At 39.0% G+C, this 22,797-nt stretch overlaps 1 protein-coding gene across 1 annotated transcript; it reads left to right on the forward strand.

The window, feature by feature from the left end:
- The first annotated feature begins 722 nt into the window (after positions 1 to 722).
- On the forward strand, positions 723 to 15,887 carry LOC139115902 (uncharacterized). The gene is made up of 7 exons (XM_070678323.1): positions 723 to 882; positions 5,506 to 5,658; positions 7,791 to 7,914; positions 8,480 to 8,668; positions 10,914 to 11,081; positions 13,159 to 14,476; positions 15,336 to 15,887. Exons 2-6 carry the CDS (start codon positions 5,509 to 5,511, stop codon positions 13,992 to 13,994), a joined length of 1,467 nt encoding a protein of 488 aa, XP_070534424.1. The 5' UTR covers positions 723 to 882; positions 5,506 to 5,508; the 3' UTR covers positions 13,995 to 14,476; positions 15,336 to 15,887.
- The last annotated feature ends 6,910 nt before the right edge of the window (positions 15,888 to 22,797 follow it).

Here is a 22,797-nt window from a genome sequence, read left to right on the forward strand (position 1 = left end):
TCATGTTCCGATATGATAGCCATGAACGCAGTATCCCTGTCTTGGAACCATTTATCTATGTCATTACAGGGACGACCATCCAAGCTTGACAGGTGCCTGCATGTCACGTTTACTTTTTGGTGGAGAACACACAAGCTAAGGAGATAACATTGTAGATAAAAAGTTACAGTTCTGTCTGTCACAAACGTCTGAGTGACTACATCCATTCATTCCACTTTTTACTGTTATCTGTGTGTCTCATAAAAAACTGATTGGCGTCCGTCTCCATACATATTGCATTTATATTTAATTTTGTATACCTTGAGTGTGTCAAAAGACACGGTTCTCATATCTAATTTATTATCGACCCACCCCCACCCCCGTGTGCGTGCTGTGCAAAAAGTAAACGTAACGTGCAGGCAACAGTCAGGCCTGGATGATTTTCCCTCTAAAGTTAAGGAAAATGAACTTCAAGCAGATTTATACAAGTTGCGAATGACCATTTAGCCTACTTTGGATTGAAAAGTGCCAACAAATGTAAAAATGGATTTGGGGGCTTTCTTGTCCTCCCTCCCCCGCCCCTGAAACAATTTCAGAACACATGACACTAATCTTGAAAACAAACAGAAAAAAGAATTATGCTACACATACCAACCGTCCAAATATTTCATCCACTCGGTATTAAAACTTGTAGAAAAAAAAACTCGGGAACGAGGATGTTGTTTCTTGCCCTACCTGGAGTTGTGTTCGAAAAGTAGTTCAATTAGGAAGCAACACACTTTTTCCGCGTTCATGAAGGGGGATGGTACATTGTTTTTACCTACAAGGAAATGACAACGATGGAATTCCAACGTGATTAGATAAGCCAAGACCAGCGAGTCAGCATTTTTATGCATATTAGAGGTAAGTTGATGAGCCATAACGTTTTGTTTTTGTAACTCCCGGAACATTGACTCGAATGTGCATGGTTTTCAGTGACAGTATAAGAGGTTTAGGAATGTTTTGCTTTGTATCGTACATGTGTTTTCCAAGCATTTACCAGGTGACCAAACTTACACGATTCCAAGTCCTTCCAGTCGCGATTTGGCAAATATCACTCTTTCAGCAATCGAAAGCACTTAAGACAACACGTGTACCCAGTACAGGATTGCCTGCCCCCCACCTCCCCCTCTCAACTCACTCCAATCTTCATTCAACACAAAACATTACGTCGATTGAATTTACATAAAGTTCGCCCAGCTTTCGTTATACGTCACTTAGTACAAAACTTTTGTACTTAGTAGTGAAACTTTTCTTTCATGAAATTTATTCAGTGTATCTTACTGTCTTTGAATTGTTATGCACATTTCTTGTTCTTGATCCCTTGATCAAGGTCATGGACATCTGGCGTTCCAAAGTTATCGATATATTATGATGTCACGTAGGAAACTGTGGCAAGTACCCATCGACAGTCCAACCTTCGAAAGTACCGGGTACTACATAATTATTGATGTGGGGAGAAGTGTTACTGTGGGGGTAGGCGGCTCGAGGCAGAATCATTATTAGAATATTTTTACATCAGCAATTTGTCAACTTCATCCAGCTGGTCTATTGAACAACATGCGTGCATGGATTTCTGTTAGAAATATAAGATCTTGACGTCAAACTTGTGTTTTTGTCGGACTCGGTCACTTTCACGGCTAGTTTTCTTCTTCATTGGTCTTTCGGTTATTGCATAAAATATATAAAAGAAGAAAACATTTTAATGGAGAACTTAAATCTTCCAGAAAATCAGCCGTCAGCAGACTTTGCTAGAATACTATAGCATTGCATTCGTTGTTTTGTAAAAATCGCTGTTGTCATGGAAACACATAGGCCTACGTCATTGTACACATCTCTGACAGAGTGTAGGCCAAAGCTTCCTCATCTTGAATGGTTTCGGTGTGCACGTTTTGTATAATGGTCAAGTTCACATGAATGGAAACGTATGGTGTATACATTTGTTATTTGTTCCCCTCGATGTTGAATTTGAGTTTCCGAAGATCTACGCTATTAAGGTAGAATGCGTCTCGAAAGTGAAAAAGTTAAACTTTTGCTCAAACTTTCCTCAAAGAACCTTTCAACCATTCTCTTACCTAATCAAAAATAAAAATTGGGGGTCACCGTGCAAAGTTTGAAACTAGCGAAACAAATTACCTAACATTTTATATGCGACATTTGAAATTCAAAAATGGCCACCATCCCTGTCTTAAAACCTATAAGGGCAAAGATAAAATTTCGGATTTTCGAAAAAGTAAAACGGTGAAAGTTTTTCTTTCTCCAAGAGCTTTAAAATGAGCCCCAACAGGTGGCAGATTAGAAAAAAGCTGTAGAAATTTGAATCCAAATATCTGTCCCAGAGGCGCGTTCTACCTTAAGTAGAATGTTGAAAATGAGGACTCTTTTTGCCGCTTTATCACAATTCTAGTTAACTGAATAAATTGTGGCTTTTTATGAGGGAAATCCGTATCCGAACTCGGCGGCAGGCCAACGTGCGTATAGCGACCATTCCGTTTCCAAACTTCCTACTTCCCGCATGCACAGCAGCCGTCATGTATCGATTCACAAACGACTGTGGTTGTACCTGAGAGTGTTTGCAATTCCTCAATTTAGACAGTATGCCTGGTTCCAGTATTGCTATGTGTATATATGTAACCGTTGACAACGCAAACCACAGGTATTGATGCGTTTACTAATACTGTTATTGTCTGTAAAACGCGGTATCTTCCTCTCCAGGGTTGTACGCGTGCCGAAAGTGAAAGACTGAAACTTTTGCTCAAACTTTCCTAAATGAAACTTTCAACCATTCTCTTACCAAAATATTTAGTAAAATTGGGGGTCACCGTGCAAAGTTTGGAACTAGCAAAACAAATTGCCAAACATTTTGCGATATTTAAAATTCAAAATAGCAGCCATTCCTGTGTTAAGTCTAGGGGGAATGAAACGGATTTTCTCAAGGGATTCCTGTCCTGTCATGTGACCCAAGTGGTGTTTTTCTATTGTTCCATTGATACCATTGTTCCAGAGGGTGTTGAGCTTTTTTTATTCAGGTCTTACCCCGGCCTGCCATTTTTTTAAATTTCGGATTTTCGAAAAACTAACACGGTGAAAGTTTTTCTTTCTCCAAGGACTTTAAAATGAGCCCCAACAAGTGGTAGATCAGAAAAGAATTGTAGAAATTTGAGAATCTGAATACCTGTCCCCGAGGCGCTTTCTACCAAGAAAGTGTCCAGTCACGGTTCTGCTCCTTAACACTGTTTGACAAGTATGTGTGCAATGACTAATGTTATGCAGACAACTGACATTCATTTCTGACTAGAATTCATCTATCAAATATAACCAATTATTGCATTGTGTTCGCAAGACCTATACTTGATAGTTCAACCATAGGGAGATCAATAACAAAATGTACCTATATTCTGGAATAAAAACTATGAAAATTTTCTCAAAAGTCACGACTGTTGGCCCGTTTCAGTGACGTGTTTGGTCCAGTTTTACAGGCATGTCTTCCAGATGAGTCCTTGAAAAAACAAGGTAAACAAGCTCTCTGGCTGATGATGTGTCTCAGCATCTATTATTATTCACTGACCCAAATACCACCAAACATCACAAGTTTCTGTTGACCCAAGACGTTCTGTGGCCTCGCAAATCAAGTACGGGGGGAAAGTAAAATAAAAGTCAGAAAAGGTCAGAGAGGTCACAACAGTTCAATAAACAACTTTTATTTGTTATTCTCGTCACACAGAAGAGTCTAAATGTGCCATTAAAACATGTTTTTCGTCTCCGGCAGCCGACGGGGGTAGGAATCTGCACATTAAATATTAACAGCCTTTCCTACAACTTGTTTAAATATACGTTAACATCGTCTTCTCTCACCCCAAGGAACTGACAGACACCATAAATGAATGAAAAAAACACCTGCCCCTTACATTGTTGGTTTCTTGTACTTTCCTTTATTTGGCGAGGGCGCCGTACCACACACATTTAAGACAACCGTCTTCTCACTGCGAGCTTTTCGTTACTTTTGACCCACGGAACATAAATTCCAGAATAAAGAATTTAGAACCTCGTTCCCAGGCTATATACCGTATACTTCTGAGGCTATCCACAACTGGCAAATAAACACTGATACATGTGATTCGAAGTACCTTGTGAAAAAGGCTTATGTACTCATGTCTGTGCAAACCCAAAGCACAAATGTTCCGTATTAGAAAATTAATTTGAGCCGAGCTCATGTACATCGACGGGGACAATTCTCAAAAAATAGGTTCTTTAGGAAAATCGGTGGATAGTATATTTTGGATAGCAACAATGCAATTCATACAATTATTACAAGGAAATTTGAGGTTTAAGATCTTGTTCGAACCGTAAGGTATTGAAGATCGTTTGCATTCTCATAAACAATGGAATTAATCTTCCGACTCCGTTGAAAATTTTATCCCCTCGCTCAGAATACTTCTTCTAGGCTGCTATCATGCTATAACTGCTTCTTTCTAATGTAAAAACGATATAATTTTTAACCCACTCATCTAAAGTGAGTTTTGTCTATTTACTGTAAACACTTTTCAGGGTCTTTTACATGTTCATCCCTTATAAATTTATTTTTGCATTGATGTTCGGTGAATGTTTGAAAGCCATTTCCGATCTGTAAAAGTTTCTAATAAAATATGCAATGTCTCCGTACATGGCCATCTATACACCGCCTGAATACTAGACTGGAAGATTCGTCTCTCGAGGGCGCTCTCTACGCCCCCCCCCCCCCCCCCTCCGAGTCGTAAGAGGAGGGGAGTGTAGGGAGCGTCCTCGAGCGACAGATTTTTACAGTCTACCTGAATACAACTATCTCAGTTGGTATTGTATTCTGCAAATTTCCTATTATTGGAAAATTCTTTCAGAAGCGCACATCTAATATATCCTTCATCTGGCGATTTTTATGTTTTTTTTGCAATCTATACGCATCTTATTGATATAATTGTCGACAGAACGCATTATTGGCATTGGTAATGCTTGCTTATTCCTGTCTTATACACAAACACAGCGTGGCATGAGGGCTCCCTTCGATGTGTGTCAATCGTTCTCAGTCCACCAGAGCTACTTTAAATAGGACGCCAGTATGGATTCCCTCAGGCCTGTATTCAACCATACGGATCTTTCTACCAATCGAATAAAGTCAGTGCAATTCTGTGAATTACGCTACTTTTTGAATGCGATATAATAGAGCTATCGCCAGTCAGGCTGAAACTTACCTATCGCGTTCACCTCACACGATACACAGAGATGTCACGCGTTCTCAAGCAACTGGGTTGAGGCAGCGTACGACAGTATTGCGTGCGGCCATCCATGTCAAGACGTTTAACATAAAAAGTGACACTATTGATATAAATGACTCACTAAAAGGACTCCATTTTACAAAATCACTGACTTGAATCAAGTCTACCTCTCGAACCATTTACACAGGGCGGCTTGCTTGAGGAAGACAACGGTAACAATTCTATGTTCCCCCAACAGACAATGGCGGAAGCGAAGAGAAACGTTATCAAATGGACCAAGACAAAGTACAGTCTGAAGAAATTCACAAAGAACTACAAGTTGCCACAGATTGTAAAAGTGATGAGTGGTTGGTGTGGTAACGACGAACAAGAAACAATTTCTAGTGGTCAGGTGTGTATGTATGTATGTATGTATGTATGTATGTAGGTAGGTAGGTAGGTAGGTAGGTAGGTAGGTAGGTAGGTAGTGGATTTCCGTGGACCAAAATGAGACTCATTTTGTCCACAGCATCCTTGTACGTCGGACAGTCTCCCAGAGAGTGAAATATTCGTTGCCCTTCCACACCTAAGCAGTGGAGTAAGACCGCGCGTTTTCTACCATCTGCTACTCCTTCCTCGTCTAGTCCTGTGGCCGTCATGTAAGTTTTGAAGCTTGCATACCATCTTTTCCAAGGAATTGGTGGGTCGCCAGGACTTGAAAGAAACGGAGCTGGTGGTGGGAGGTGTGCTTATCCCATCCTCGTCGCCAAAATGTGGTATCGGATGAGTCAAGGAAACACTACAGCATGTAGTAAGAGAACAGCTTTAATGCGGTGTGACGATCACCAAAGTACAGAACAACATGTGCTCAAACACAAAGCCTTCTGGGAGTTAAGGCCATGCAAAATAAACAATATGTATAACTGACAGTTCCGACACAACAGTAGGTAGTAGGTAGGTACCTCAAAGACACATCTCATGTGTGAAACCTGACGAAACGGTTATCCTTTGTGCAAAAATATATGAAGATTGTATAATTATGCAAATCTTACGCTAGTAACCTAGTAACAATTTAGCATATTCATGAACCTCAAACCGTGCACTATCATATCACGTGATGTGCTATGTGAGACATATACTTTCCTTCCCCTTTCTTAAAACTTTAAGCCAATTAAAGCATCGCTGTGGCGGAGTGATATTTTCCATCGAGAGAAGGCGCTCCAGAGTAAACATTACAGTATCGTTGCATAGAGTAAGCGTCACAGTGAGTGCACCATCAATTTTGCCTGAAAAACAAAAAAATTTCGTTAAGTCAACGTTTGATGTCGGTTGACTAAGCGAGCGGGATAGAAATATGAAAAGATAACCGAGAAAATCAGAAACTTCACACATCGACATAGTCTCTGTGCGATTTATGTGTGTTGATTTGAAGTGATATTTTCAATGTAAACATTGCAGCATTTTAAAAACTTGTACATCATTACATTTAAAGCACAAATTATCAGGGACTGCCTCGCGGATTGAATTTAAAGGCCTGCGTTGGCGCCAGATTGTCTCATCAGAAAATTTACTTACTACATTACAATCTCGGTGGAAAACAAAAGGCTATCACACTTCGAGCTCCATACTAGAACAAAGGCGATCCAAGGGATCGCCAAAAGTGCCTTTCAAAGTGACGTAAAGAGCACAGCTTTGGAAAGACTCGCATGTGATGATGTAACCGTAGGCCAGTTTGCTGTTTCCGGGATCACAACCCTGAACAATCGTTTTAAATAAAAGTCTGCACCTGTTCAGCGGAATTGTTCTTTAAGCGGTTCCATGATGCAGTGCGCGCCAGTAGGGTACATGCAGGGTATGTTACTCATAGAACTCTATGACAGATTACACCGCACCCAGACCTATATTTTCGTCACTCATAGTCAGAATATACACGGGGCATTATCTGGCATTGCAAATTAGTGCCGTTCTTCAATAACAATCTGTTGTACAACACAAATCAGTGTGTTTTCGTTGTTTTGAGTGTATATACGGTATTTGATAAAGCCAGTGCAATGCACTGTGGGATAACCGGACAGGGTCTATTCGAAGGTGTAAACGCTTGATGAGCTAAGAGTAAGTTTGATATAACAATATGAGTGTGAAAAGCGTACCTTTCGGTGGAAATATGCAAACAGTCCTATTATAATGTTTGACTACTGTGACACCAGTCCTCCGCCAAAATATTTAAATAATAACGCAGGATAGCGATGGCAAGATCATGATTTGCTCAAAGGATGGTGCTCATGACTGTCATATTTATAATGCCTGAGTCGAAGAGTAAGTTTTACTCTCTTTATCAATGTCAAGAATGATGCATAATAGTAATTTAACCAAAGTAAAAAAGTAAGGTCCCGTTCAATACTAGCTTGGCGAGATAGTAATGTAGTATTGAACGATTCAATGAGCGATAGAGCAAACTAAACCGCAGACGGTTTAATTTATAAGTACTTTACAATCTCGTAATCGTAATCAAAAAGTTGGTTTACATTTTTCTCCTGATTTCAGGTCTTACGTGTGGCCAAAAAGTTCAACCAGTCACGAGTTGTTGCCGAGGATGATCTCGGACGCCATCTTAGTATCCCTAAAGATTATCGATTTAAATTCAACGTATTATCCGTCAATGAAGAGCGTGAGTAGATGTCTCTAATTTGACAATTGTTTGTAAACAACAGTTTGTAAATAGGTTTGCCTTATTTTACTTGATGTCGTCTATATGTAATATTAGTGTAATACTGAGGAGAAACTATCAAAGTATCGTAAATTTCGTGTAATGTACAAAAGTATGTATGTATGTATGTATGTATGTATGTGTATGTATGTATGTATGTATGTATGTATGTAGGTAGGTAGGTAGGTAGGTAGGTAGGTAGGTAGGTAGGTATGTATGTATGTATGTATGTATGTATGTATGTATGTATGTATGTATGTATGTATGTATGTATGTATGTATGTATGTATGTATGTATGTATGTATATAAATATATATATATATATATACATAATATATTAACAATATTATATTGCATAAAATATATATTATATATTTTGAACAATATCATATTGCGTATATTTAAGGCTTTTTGAAAGTATCGTAAATGGTGTGTGTATATATATATATATATACATATATACATATACATATATATATATATATATATATATATATATATATATATAGATATATATATTCCCAGTTAACAAGACGTACACCATTGAAGAGATTTTGAAAGAGTTCACCTTGCCCCAGATGATACAGCTTGCGAAAGAAGACGGCATGTTTGTCTGTGTCGACAGTTCACAGAAACCAGATCAACTGTTCGGAGATCTGAAGTTGCTGAGAACGCACGAAATCACTTACCTCGTCTGCAACGCCATGAATCGTGGTAAGTGGTAAACCCCACTGTACAACAGGCTGTTTAAAGGTAGATAGAAGCGTTGTCCAGTGGAGTGGTTAGGGTTCGGTGTGGGGAGGGGAGGGAGGGAGGGATGAGGATATAAAAAGGATAGAACACAAGACAGCCGTAAGTTATGCCACTTCCATTTTGGAAACGAGAGAAAAAGTGGTTAAAGGGATACAGTCGTCGGAACTGCGCTCAAAGGTCGTATGGGACCCATACGACCAATGTAAACACTGTAACCAAGGTACGATGGTGATTGATGAAAGTTTAAACACGTCTGTTATAATCTACATCGTATAATTTAAATGTTGCAGCAATGATGATGAGTGCATCTAGATATCGTGCACGAAATACATTGTTTGTAAACAAGAGACTCGCACAGGCGCAGTTCCGACGACTGTTTTCCTGTAAGGTACATTGCGCCTCTGCGATAGATATTATTCTAAAATTTTACAATACTTGTTTAATCAACTCGTCTGGGTTCATCTGTTATCAGTTTTTTTTTGTGAAAATCAAAATCTATCCCCCCGAAGAGTTAACACAGGGATGGCGAACATTTTGAATTTCAATCGTCGCTAGACATCGGTTTCTGTGGTATCAAATGTTGCCCGTTCACCCCGATGTATATGTTTCCAAAGGGGGTAGTGTAAAGTTTCCTTTGGAAAAGTTTTAGCGAAATTTTAAGGGAGCCGTCATTATTTACGGCCAGGGGGTCGGAGGAATGTGAGGGGGTCACTCCAAAAATTGAAAACTTCGAGGGTGGTTGTTCAAAATGTAGAGAGGAAGAAGGGGTTACTCAATTTTTTGTGCGAAATGAATTGAAAGACCTCTCAGATTGCACCAGACTGCACCATTGCACACATCAATTTCTCAAAGTTGTCCATGCAAGATAGGGACCAGCCCCCGATCCCCTCAGCCTCTCGCGAGTTCTCCCCTGTACTTTCAAATTCTGCCCAGTCAGATATCCTAGTGAAAACCCTGTCATGATACACATCCAAATAAAACAATACCATATGGTTGAAAACTGGTTATAGCGTGAGCTATTTGTCATCGCTTTGAATTTCATTTTGTTGGTTTCACCTTTTTTCAACTGTCATGAGATAACCGATGATAATCTAGCAGGGTACATCAGGATTTGAAAGGTCTTTAATACTGCTGTATTATTGTAATTTTACAAAGACATGTATTGGTATCCGACTTTTATAAGTGGGGTGAGTCAAAATTTCTGAATTAGAGAGGGGTAACTCAAATTCATCATGGTTGGCAAAGGGGTTCACTCGAAATTTCGAAGTTGCCGATGAAATTCTTCCGAACCCCCCCCCCCCCTCCCTAGGCCTTATAATGACGGTTTCCCAAGTCTTCCAATCGATGCTGTTTTTTTTGGATTTTTTTCAAGACATCGGCCTTCGTGAGGGAAATCAGTCTTCTAACTCGGCGGTACAGATTGTGTATCGCGGCCGTTTTGTTTCCCACCTTTTGTACTTTTCTAATGCCTACAGCGACCCTCGCCGTGTATCGAACCACAAGCAACTGTGAATAGATCTGTACAAACTTGGGCCCAGAACGACAAAAACCGGAGTTGAAGCACGGTCTCTCCCCGGGGGGGGGGGTAACTCCATGGCTAATAGTACGGGGGGGGGCTCCGCACGAACATGGAAACCCAAACTGTTGTGATACCAGTTTTGAGCAAAAAACCTACCCTTTCTGATACCTAGTTGTCGAAACGCAGCTATCTCTTGGCGGGGTAGTGTGAGGTTGCTATGTGAGTGGCGGGGTTGACCTTTGACCCGCATAGCAACTCACGCTACCCCGCCAACAGATAGCTGCGTTTCCACAGCTATCTGATACCATACAATATATACCATACGTATACAGATACGACTCACTCGCCTTGCGTACCAGGGGTACCAACAGTTAAACCGACAGATCGGAAATTTTGATGGTAGATCTGGGATTTAGATACATGGGTTTCCAGTGTTGACAGCATGATTTTTAACAAATGTCAGTTTGTGTTTAAAACCGGACCCTTTCTCATACCAACACCTCGTGAAAAGTATACCCTTTCTGATACCAAACAGTGCAAAAAAACGACCCCTTTCGCGCGGACCCTCCCCGTATAGCCATCTATGGGAGTTACCCCCCCCCCCGGGGTCTCTCCAGAAAAGGACAGGTCGCTCTTTCTACCGTTAGAAATGGTAAAAAAAATAACAGTATTTGCCTACTATTACAGACGGAATCGGCAGACAGCCTATAATACTACCGATGTACATCGCCATAGAGGTCGTGGTAGGCGAAGGTTTGGAGAAAGGAACTAAGATACAGTGGGAGGACTATCAACGTCTACGAACACAAACGGTAGAAAGTCTCGTGAACTTCGAAGAGGTCAAAGGTAATGAAGGTAAGAGTAATATCAACAGTTTATTCCTCAAGTCGAAGATTGCTAATGACGCATGAATAGTTTTAAACGAGACTTTTTTTGGTATTTAAGCGGTTTTTGGTGACATTAATGAAAGGTTACAGTGTTTGTCATGATGTAAGACTATAATTATCAGTAGTAGTTGCTGTATTTTAATCCATTTACGACAACGTGTCTCTTGTTTGTCTGTCTCCATAGCAATTTCGTACCCAGGGTGTTGTATTTGACTCGTAGCAAATAAATAGCAAATGACTGCAAAGAGAATATTCATTTTGCTCTAAGTATGAGAATATTCAAGCCATTCTTTTTCATCAACAAGAAGAAATCAGGGGTCATCATACAAAGAAATCAGGGGTCATCATACAATGTTAAAAAAATAGTAAACATTTAATTTAGGCTGCGTTCACAAAAAAACGGTTAGGGGGCTGGAGAATTCAGGGGGATTCGAAAATTTTGGGGTAGTGGAGGGGGGACTTGAAAATTTTGCTCTACCTGTAGGGGGGACTTGAAAATTTTTGGGTCCCTTTTGAGTTTTACATTTTCCAATTCCAAGTTTTTGTAGGTAATTCAATGAAAAATGAATACCATTTTTATGTCATCAAAATGTTGTAATGTTAGTAATAATTTAACAAAATCTAGAACCATTTTGTCACATTTCATGACTTTTATCTCGAAAAAATCTAAACATGTGATTTGTCATAAAAACAAACTTGAGCAATATTTTTATGCAATATAACAACTACAGTTTCTTGCTATCTCCCTACAGCATGCTCAAACACACAATATTTAGTTTGTCAACAAAGCCTGTATATATAAACATAAATATGTATTTGGTGATAATTTAATTGGAGTCCAGACTGACAGTCAGTTGTCAGTGATACAAATGCATGGTACACATACATAGGCTGTGATAGCAAGCTGAATACTGGACAATTCAACATGCTGTAGGGAGTAGAACAAGAACGCAGTTGTAACAAAAACTGAACAAAAGTTAATACAGCTACTGCCTACGGGTAGTGTCACTATCAGACCCTGCTACTGCAGTGTCACTGTCACTGCATACCTGAACAGTGACAGAGACAGCTCTGACTCTGATGTATATGGTAGTTGAAGAAGAGTTTTGGTCAAATGACACTCATGACAGTGAAACTCACTTGTACACAGGATCAGGCCAGAGAGCAACACATGGAAGAAAACATAGAAATGTTTGAATTCTGGCATATGAGAATAATCAAATATTAAAGAAAAAAGATGGGGTCACCATGCTTAATTTTCTAAATTTTCACACTCTTATTATAAAATGATACAGAAGTAAAACTTTGAATAGTAAAGACTAAGAGAAAAAATATGTGAACAAATGAAATTATTTATTTTTTAACCAAATTTGCAATTATCACACCCAAAATTTCAGAGATTAAAACATTTATTTGATGGAATATTTTAACCTTCCGGTATTGTCAATTTTGAGTAGCATCTAATTCATATAGGTCTTGTAGTTTTGACACAATTTTTGGTAGGTCACTGTGCAAGACGGCAATTAGCCAGAATTCACAATTTTCCTACTCTCTCATGATTGCATTTGTGTCGCTGTTCAACAGGAGCAATTGACCTGGCCAGAGTTGGATTAACTCAAGTTGGCTTTTAGACCAATAAATCTAAAAAATTCACTGATGCATTTAAAGAACTTAATTGCCTTGGGAATATGACTATACAAAGTGCTAATACAGGTAGTGTTGAACACCTGTGAGCAGAACGGCGCAATACATGTTTATTTTTTCTGCGCTCACATCCTTTACAAATATGCGGGCCGGTTTTGGGGGACTTGAAAAATTTTGACCATATAGAGGGGGGGGGCGTTTGAAAATTTTTTAGGGTACTTAGGGGGGGGATCTGAAAAAAAATAAGATTTCAATCGAGATTCCTCCAGCCCCTCCCCCCTAATCGTTATTTGTGAACGCAACCTTACCGATTACATTTTTGTAACTTGTAGGATATGTAACTGTACTTGTGAATAGGGTAGCCACAACGAGCGCTCTAACAGCATTTGATCATTTCACAGACATAGCCATTTATGGATCAGCAGCCGTTACAAAGAAAGAGAGGGCAGCAAAATTGGACAAGACCAACATTTATGAAGAAATTGAACCAGATATCGTACAGATTTCAACCTCACGGAGAAGTAATCGGAATTTACGCGAAGGTGAAGGCTCCACAGAGAGAAATATTGGTAATGACAGCATTGGAATTCCGATATACAGTGAGATCGGTGAGATCGAAGCCAGGCCGCCGAGAGTAGCACGAAGCCAGTCATTTCCTGCCAATGAACATTACACATCACTTGTGTCGGAGCTGCGCGCCAGGTATGAGACGCTGTCAGTGTCACGTGACCCTGTCAAGAATCATCCCTCGGTTGCGGGAAGTAATGAGCCTGCTAACGATAAGGTCAATACCAACGCGGGAAGTACAACTGGTCTGGCAGGAAAGTCTAGGCCTAAGCGAAAGACGATTACCTTTCCTGTCAGGGTTCGATTCGATCCGAAAGATGGTGAACCAATAGTGGTGGAAGCGCCACCTGCTCCACCAACGAGACCGACCGCGCTGAGCCCTTCAATTAGCCCCGGTCCGGGACAGAATCATTCATTCCAAGCGTGCGAAGCAAATGTGGCTAAATTCCCGAGTGAAGTGCGTGGGCTTAGTGTCGTTAGGGTATGTCAGTGTTTGCAGGAGTTGAACTTGGGACAGTACGCGAAAACTTTCAGCGAAAACGACGTTGATGGAGATATTCTTTGCGATCTCACTCCTGAAATCATGCAAGAAGATATGGGCATGAAGCAACTGCATGCCCGCAAGCTGGAAAAGTTTATCAAAGGGTGGCGCCCTAATTATGGAAAGTAAAATGATCGTCGCGTCGACTGCAGTCACAGGCTTTCCGTGATAATTGTCCCAAATTTGTGTACGAAAGTTCATGTGGTTCATTTTTCACGAATAAGCCCATTTTCACTACAAAGTAGAAATATCATAGTCTATCATCAATGGTCGTACATAATATAAAGGAGAATGCGTCCCAGGGATAGATATTCTGACTTTCAAAATTTTACATCTTTTGGCCTATCACCTGTAGCGGCTCATTTTTTGAAGCTTACTGGGGAAATAAGGTTTCAATGGCTTATTTTTATGAAATTCGAAAATTTTATTTTATCAAAGGTATAACATAGTGATGGCGGTTAGTTTTGATTTTCAAATAAGCTTATCGGTAAATATTGGGTAATTTGTTTCTCTTGTACCAAAATTTGCGCTTTGACCTCCGACTTTTATTGTTGATATTGAAAGAAAATATTTGAAACTTTGATTGAGTAAAGTTTGGGTGAAAGATTAAAGTGGCACTCCCACTTGGTAACATTTTTAAAGCCCATTTTCTTATGCCAACGGTCGATATTTGACGTGGCGACTGCGCGCGGATCACGAGATATCGATAAAAACATGTCCTCAAAAAAGTAAAAGTTTGAATTCCGGTGGCCCACCTAAATTCAGCTTCCGAACATCGAACGTCCGGCACTGGAGCCATTGTCTACGCTAACGCTGCTGTACGCCACAGTACCACTCGCGTCGGTGATCGGTCATGCTCCCCGGGGGAAAGCCAAGTCTTACTGACTTTGAGAAAAAACGGAAAACAAAGTTTGATTCCACCAGAAGTCGCATAGGTGACTAGCACAGTTACGTGCGGTTGATACATAGCGGCCGCCGAGTTTTATGCATAGACGCATACCACGCGCGCGTGGCGTAAGCTTACTGTGTGGCAGACGACAAAATGTAGTCATCAGAGGCGGCTAATATTTGACACGTAAAAACTGATGTTTATGTTGTATTGGTTAAAAATAACTGAAGAAGAACAATGAAAACGACAAAAACTAAGGAGAAGTTTTACAAAACTTACCTGAGGTAATGGCATAATGCTGTATATAAAGTCTTTGCAGTGGGAAGTAAATTAATTGCGTCGTTCGAACTTATTGTAGACTCCCTAGAATATCGTCAATCAGCACGACAACAAACCTTCGGGGGATTTCGGGTCAAAATCAGAAACGATCGTAAAACTTCGGGATGTGAAAAATACGCTCGGGAAATGACATGTTTTTATCGATATCTCGCGATCCGCGCGCAGTCGCCACGTCAAATATCGACCGTTGGCATTAAAAAATGTGTTTTTAAAATGTTACCAAGTGGGAGTGCCTCTTTAAGCCTTTCATTTTCGAGGCACAAACCACGTTAACATAAGTCGTAGCAAACATATTGTGGTTTCTACTGATCCATTTTCAGTTACTGACATTAGTTTACGTATACTTTGAGTATATACTTAAAGCTAAGAACTTGAATAAATATGGTTTGAAATTTGATTTCCGATAGTTTTGCTGAAAAGTGTGAAAATCCGCAACATTTTCAAAGATTATCACTTGACACTTTATTCTTCAAAACAAATACCTTGTTCAAGGATTATACGACAAACACGATCTTAATCTTCGTTGTCAATCAATCAATCAATCAATCAATCAATCATAATCAATGTGTGGAAGGACATAATCAGTTCCACTCCACTGTGTATGAATAGATGTAGTAAATTTACGTCATGTAATATTTTTCTTCAACACCGTGTAGATATCGCAGAGGCAGTGTTTTCATTTCAAAATTTACATATGCATAGTTACAGTTATAGTTTTTAAAAATCTTACCATTGACAAAACCCTGACATGTTATACCTATCCTCACACGGGAAAATAAAGGTACTGGATGGAAGATTGTACTGCGTGCTGTTTTGAAAGTTGACATATGACCCTTACTGGACTGCATTTATTTACAACTCATCACCTTGACTGAGCTGTACACCCTGTCAGAGTTCTCCTGGTCCCTTTTGCTTACACGCCGACAAAGAATAATAATGGTACAATCACTAATTGTGATATGTAAATTACACCTAGAAATGGGAGAAGCTGTAGCGTGGTATACATGACATCTGTAAGCTTGTCTGTCTAGAAATAAACAAAACAAACTCACCATCTTCGTGAAGTCAATACGTTGATTAAGATCCTAGGAACCTCTCAGCAAAGCTAAACGAGTAAACCTCTACCAATCCAAGTATTATAATAACGCTTTTAAGAGGAAATGAAACAGGCGAAAGATATCAGTGATACATGTCACACACATGTACATTTCTCATTTGGTTTATGAGCAAGCTCATCATCATATCGTCACAATTTGCCCCGTTGAATTCGCAGTGCCTTTTGCAAAGTCAGTACCCAACTACACTTTGTTCACGGGACAGCAGTATGTTATGTGTGTCTTCACGAGTTTTGAGGTCGTTCAACGTGATTCTAATGAATTTACCCTATATCTAAAATTTCACCCTTCAGAGGCGATGAGATCTTCTGACAGTGTGTGTATCTGAAACTCTTGGAATTCGCAGTACTTAGATTTCTCTTGTACCGCGGATTCTGGAAAACGAAAGCTGGAAGTGCTGCGTGTTTTCGTACGCTTTCGGGTTTTGTTCCTGGAAATTTAAACTTTCTGGTGAATACGAGTGGAGGAAGTGCATCATTCGAATAATGTGTAAGACATGGATTTGTAAACTTCCCTAATGTGTTCAATTTGTCAAGGTATCAAGCTTTAAGATCACGAGAAGTCGGTCTTCCGTCGTCATCGTCATCTGCTCGTGAAAAAATAGTCCCCTTTTCCAACACGAAGTCTCTATTTCCATGGAAAGAAAGGCGTTTAGGCCTGTTGAAGAGCACTGCCTTCCCAGAATCAGAGGGGTATGTCATACAAAAGGGGAAGTTTTTGGTAGTTCGGTGACATAAAAAGCGCTATAAGAGGTTTTTTTTACAATTTATTCCATTATGTCTGTGAATGAGAAGTATTCAACAATATGACGCACGATAACAGTTCAAGTTTCTGAATGTCATACGCGTTTAGGACGAATATTACATGCTGCGTACGCACAAATGTATGTCCACATTTTGTATCGTAAAGCTCAATTTACCATAACTCCGGGTGTATTTTCCGCTGTATTTGTTTTTTATACAATAAAACGCAATGGTAAAGGGCCTGGGTATGTTTAATATCGAATATTATAGTGAGCTAATGAATTTCAGTCCTGTATAAAGGAAATATATATTATTTATTACGTCACTGTAAGCCTAAGATAACATTTCTTCTGCGATATCAGCTTTGAGGTACCGGTTCCTATAACTGTTCATTCTACTAACCAGAGATTTCATCTGCTGAAACCATCTGATTAATCCATCACGTGCATTTATCATGACCCAGTCTTTTCACGCCAAAATTGTCGAAGCATTTCTTTAAAGTGGCTGGAAACTTAAGGATATTTTGAACCCAAATTCCTTATAAACAAAGATATTGCAATAAAATTTTCTGTGTATGTCTACTACATATTGTACTTATGAGAAAATGATATTTATTTACACAATGTTTCCATTGATATGAAGTTTGAGCCCTTTAATATTGATCATTATATTTATAATATTTTGCAAGAATTTCAAAACATGAACTACACAATATTATTTGTTCATTTTTTTGTATCCATCTTTCTTCCTACTGACAGTTTCGAATACTTACGGCAGAAAATTATCACAGTCTTTCTCCTTTGCTCGTGTGGCCTTTCACACCATGACAAACTGTTCTTTTGACAGCAGACGACAGTATTATCAGCATTTTTGTTCGTCTGCATGTTTGTTGAATTTGTATCCTGAAAAATAGGGAAGACACTTTAAAAAAGATGCTCTCTCTATAACTTCCTATTTTCTTTATCTCCTTTGCAATTCAGTTCCGTGCTCACAAAATGAATAACGTGTATTTACATTTATATTCACGCTGTCTCTCCACCATGTATGTATGACCAAAGAATTGCCGATTAGATATGAACTCACTGACACCTGTGGGCCGCCTCCACAAATTCCCTAGTCATTACAAATTCAGAATTTATAGCATTCCCACGAATTCTATCGTTTAGGATAGATCAGTGTTGATCATGGCAGTTCACAGGTTTATGAACAATGGAACTTTGGTTATATTTGCTTCTATACAACGTGTTTCCTGTGCATTCAATTTAGCACACAGTACCCAACCTATATTTTTTTTTAATTTTTCATATCCCGTGGTGACTTTGGTCACTAAGGAGTCGATAACTGTAACGCTCAATAACATTTTTATGCTACCTTTTCTATAAAAAAACAACTCCATTGTATTTTTCTTCTCATTGAAGTATATTGAAATGCAATGCAACAGCGCGTACAATATGCAATATTATATCATACCAGTATATTGAAGGCGCAAATACAGTGATCTGATTGGTCGAGACGCGAAAAGAACCGTGGTATATTGGCGATATACCACGGCTGGCATACGCACGAGCTCTCAGCTTGAGCAAAAATCCGTTTTTGACGTTTCACGCCAGAATATCAATATACTGTTATGATATAATAGCAATAAATCACACCCAGCGACGTTATGAGTTCAATTTGTTCAATTTGTTCAATTTATGACGTTCACTCCATATATGCACTCGCTATCGCTCGTGCATATATGTCGTGAACTGGTCAAAATCTCGTGGTATACCATCGCTGGGTGTGCTTTATTGCTTAATTATATTATAGATTCGTCAATAACAGGGAATTTGTGACGTCATACCCTCAGATTATTGCTGATAATGTATCCGATTATTCAGTACTGTGGCCCAAGATGTTTTCTACATCTACAAATTCACTGGCATTGTCAAAACTGTAAAATAATAGCAATAATGTACCCCCTCCCGGCCGATGGTCTCAAACAAAAATTTGCACTCCATAATGTAAGCTTACTCGGCTTCGCCTCGTACATTATGTCGTGCAAAATTTGCTTTCGTCCATTATGGGCCGGGAAGGGGTACATTATTACATATCCCACACGTATAGACTGTAATGAGAGGTTGATCACGTGCCATTCTGACATGTTTTTAGTAGTAAAATAAGAAAGGTTTTTTTTACAAACATAACTAAATAATGAAAAGTACATCAGAATAACATCTAAAAGCAATTTGAATTTTAGACAGGAATTCGAAACCTGAGAAATTGAAAACGCCGCCATTCCTTTGTCATGTCATGCTATGATTTATTGTTCCGGATGGAGAAAGTTAAATCACACAGTGACAAAGTCGAACAATCAGCAGCAATTGAGACAGAAAATGATGTCATGCGAACCACGGCATCTTACGTCATGTCAACAGAAATAAATCATCGAATTGCAATCAATGGATAGCATGACGTCATCGGGTATGATACCAGCCTAGGGGAATCGAAAAATATGTACACTTCAGATTTGGATCCGGCAGATAAGGATATCGTTTCAATTAAAACTGAATTCTACCGACAACGACCACTAAATACTTAGAAACTCTAATAACAAAAGTATCCGTTCATTGACCTGAAATTGAATTTTATTACAGAAATGACCTTTCACCTCTTGAAATGCAAACTACCCTTTATAGCTACTTTGAAAATAGAAACTTCAAGTCGATAAAATGTTATGACTGTTGCAAACACATACTAAGGACAAATAATTCGAGCCAGTCGAGGCGTCTGTTCTCTCAAAGTACAATCGGCAAGACTGTCCGATTAACACCATTGAATCCTCCCCCTCCTTCCCTCCTCCCCCCCCCCCCTCGTTATTAAGGTAGAATGTGTCTCGGGGACAGATACTCTGGCTCTCAATTTTGTTTTTCAATAGATTTCTGGTCTGCCACTGATGGTGGCTCATTTTGAAGCTTTTCAGCGCCTTAGTTGTTCGAAACTCGAAAATTATATTCGTACTTATGAAGATAACACAGGTATGACTATTTTGAATGTCAAATACCTTTAAATATTAATTAAGTTGTTTCTCTTGTACCAAACTTTGCACGTGAACCCTGATTTCCATTTTTCATTTGGTATGGGATCCCAGGAATGGTTGAAAGTTTCATTGAGAAAAATTTGATAAAAAATTTCACTTTCGAGAAGCATACTACCGTTACCTTAAATTCTGCTGAGGTAAAAGACAGGTTTAGATTCCTCTGACAGGCACTGTTGTTCCAACTTCTCACAAAGATCATTTTAGATGCCTCATATTTCAAAAGAAATCGCAAACAAAGAGTAAGACTTTGTGAAAGCCTGTTTTACGTGAAAGCGGTCGAGTGGGGCGAAAATAATGAGTCACAATCCTGCTAGAAATCACAGTGAGAAGATTTGTACCACTTGCAAGGGGGGGAATTCTCTATCACTTGCTTCATGAGTTTCATATGAAATCACGATCATTAGGCAAACGACTTCATTTTTACAAGTTATCTGCCGTATAAATCAATGCCGTCTTGTTGGACTGTGCTCCTTGGTGAACCATTCATTGGCGCTCATTTGCCTTCATGAGCCTGTTGTATCAGGTAAGGAAAAATGACTACTACATAGGCCCTATAGGCTATGTGCTATATGATACGTATGAAAATAACTAAAACACCTTCCACGGAAGATATGAAGAGGATTGCTTCGCACATTGAAAACGACACTAGAATGGTTATCAGCTTGCGATTGGTATTCTCATCTCACACATCAAATAACATCTATAATGGCCAGTGAGTTGATGAAAGTAAAAACCACGAAAGTAGAATCCGATAACGAAGATGAAGACGATTCAGTGGTTCGGCGAGACGTTTTGTGTTTGTATCGGTCAGTCTTGTTAATTTTACTTCAAGAGTAAGAGTCACCTTAACTTCATCAATTTTATTTGTCATTAATCAATTTTTGTAACATCACAACATTGTATCGACTTGAAATTTCTATTTTCCATTAGCCATAGAACGTTTTCGCTTTTGGAGAGGGGTCAAAGGTCATATCTGAAATAAAAATTGAAATCTACAGGTACGTGACTGGATGCTTTCATTGTTCCTACTTGAGCGATAGTAATCTGTCTACTATAATCTGGTTACTCTCGGTGGAATTCAATTTTAAACGAGTTAAGGTATGCTTTGGCTTATCATTACCATAAGTGTAAATTTCTTTCGATTCTACAAGTTAGTCTATGCCATCAAATGACGTCATGCTACTTTTTGATTGCAATTCTAAATGTTTCTATTGTATGGAAGACTATTGTGATATGCTGCACAATAGTTTGCATGACGTCATCTTTCCGAACCGTTGCAGGGTTTTTTCAGCTTCACGACTGTTACGTGACCCTACTTTTCTGAAAGAAATAAAACTTCTACGATCCTTACCTGTGGAAATTCTGGAGACAAAAATCTCAGGCTGCATTGGTATACTTTTAAGGTAGAACGCGCCTCGGGGACAGATAGTCAGACTCTCAAATTTCTACAATTCTTTTTTGCTCTACCACTTGTGGGGGCTCAATTTAAAGCTCTTGGAGAAAGAAAAACTTTCGCCGGCTTAGTTTTGAGAAAATCTAAAATTTAATTTTTACCCCACGGAGTTAACACAGGAATGACGGACATTTTGAATTTCAAATATCGCAAATGGTGTGGGGTAATTTGTTTCGCTAGTTCACAACTTTGGACGGCGACCTCTGTTTTTTATTGTTGATTTGGTAAGAGAATGGTTGAAAGTTTCATTCAGGAAAGTTTGAGCAAAAGTTTAAGTCTTTCACTTTCGAGGCGCATACTACCTTAACTTTGTGACTCTTTGAAACAAAAATAGTCAACATCAGTCTAGATCTTGTATGACATTTTAAAGAGTTTCTAAGTAGTATATATTGATATGTTGTGTTTTTTCATGTATTTCTCTAGGCCCGTCCACGCCAATACATGAATGCAATTACTGACTTTTCAGTCTACTTGTGGGTCAACTTGTGATAGAATACAGTTGCCAGTTGATTGTTAGAAAGGCATACATAAAATGTAACACGTATGACAAAATACATCCAGCGTCTATTCAAAGACAAAGCATTGTGAACTCTACATGTATGATAATAAATGATGTTTCACCTCGGCGTGAGATCTGTATTGTAAAGATCACCAGTGCTGTACATTAAATTAGGTGTTGAGTCAGATATCAGTGACCTACTGTAGATAAATATGAATCCTAATTTCACCAGAAGAGAGTAACTTTGCCAAGGAAGATTGCTTATCGCTTTAAGAGATCATTTGAAGTACGAAGAAGTGCGTAAAATAAGGTTGGTGTATCTGCATGTATATGGTTCAAAGCTTCGAAGACTTAATATTTGAAATTGCAACAGAATAGAGGCCAGCTTTTGTGCCTATACACTTGTATATGTCTATAGCATTCTATTCCGTTTTACAGACCCCTTACATTTACTTCGTCTACATGAAAAAGCAAATTTCGAACCAATAATGGATTTGCTCTGTTTTGCCCTAGTTACCGAATCTGTAAGTGGGGAAAATCGATTGTACGAATCTCATAGGCTGTAAAGGTTGACAACTTGGGTTCATAATATTCGAATAATATCTGGGAATTCAAAGGCGTTTCGAAATTATGAGAGACTTATTATTGTACGTGCTCTCTTGATTTCATTGAAAATTTTGAGTTCATTCACCAAACACAAAAGTGCAAAGTAATTAGAAGTAAGAATGGGTCAGTTATGGAAAGTCTGGTTTGTATTGACATGTTTACATGGAAAATGCTAATTTCTTCATATTTATAAACTCTTCGGTGAAAAA

Source organism: Ptychodera flava, chromosome 17 (genome assembly GCF_041260155.1).
Source record: "Ptychodera flava strain L36383 chromosome 17, AS_Pfla_20210202, whole genome shotgun sequence".
Classification (NCBI taxonomy): Eukaryota; Metazoa; Hemichordata; class Enteropneusta; family Ptychoderidae; genus Ptychodera; species Ptychodera flava.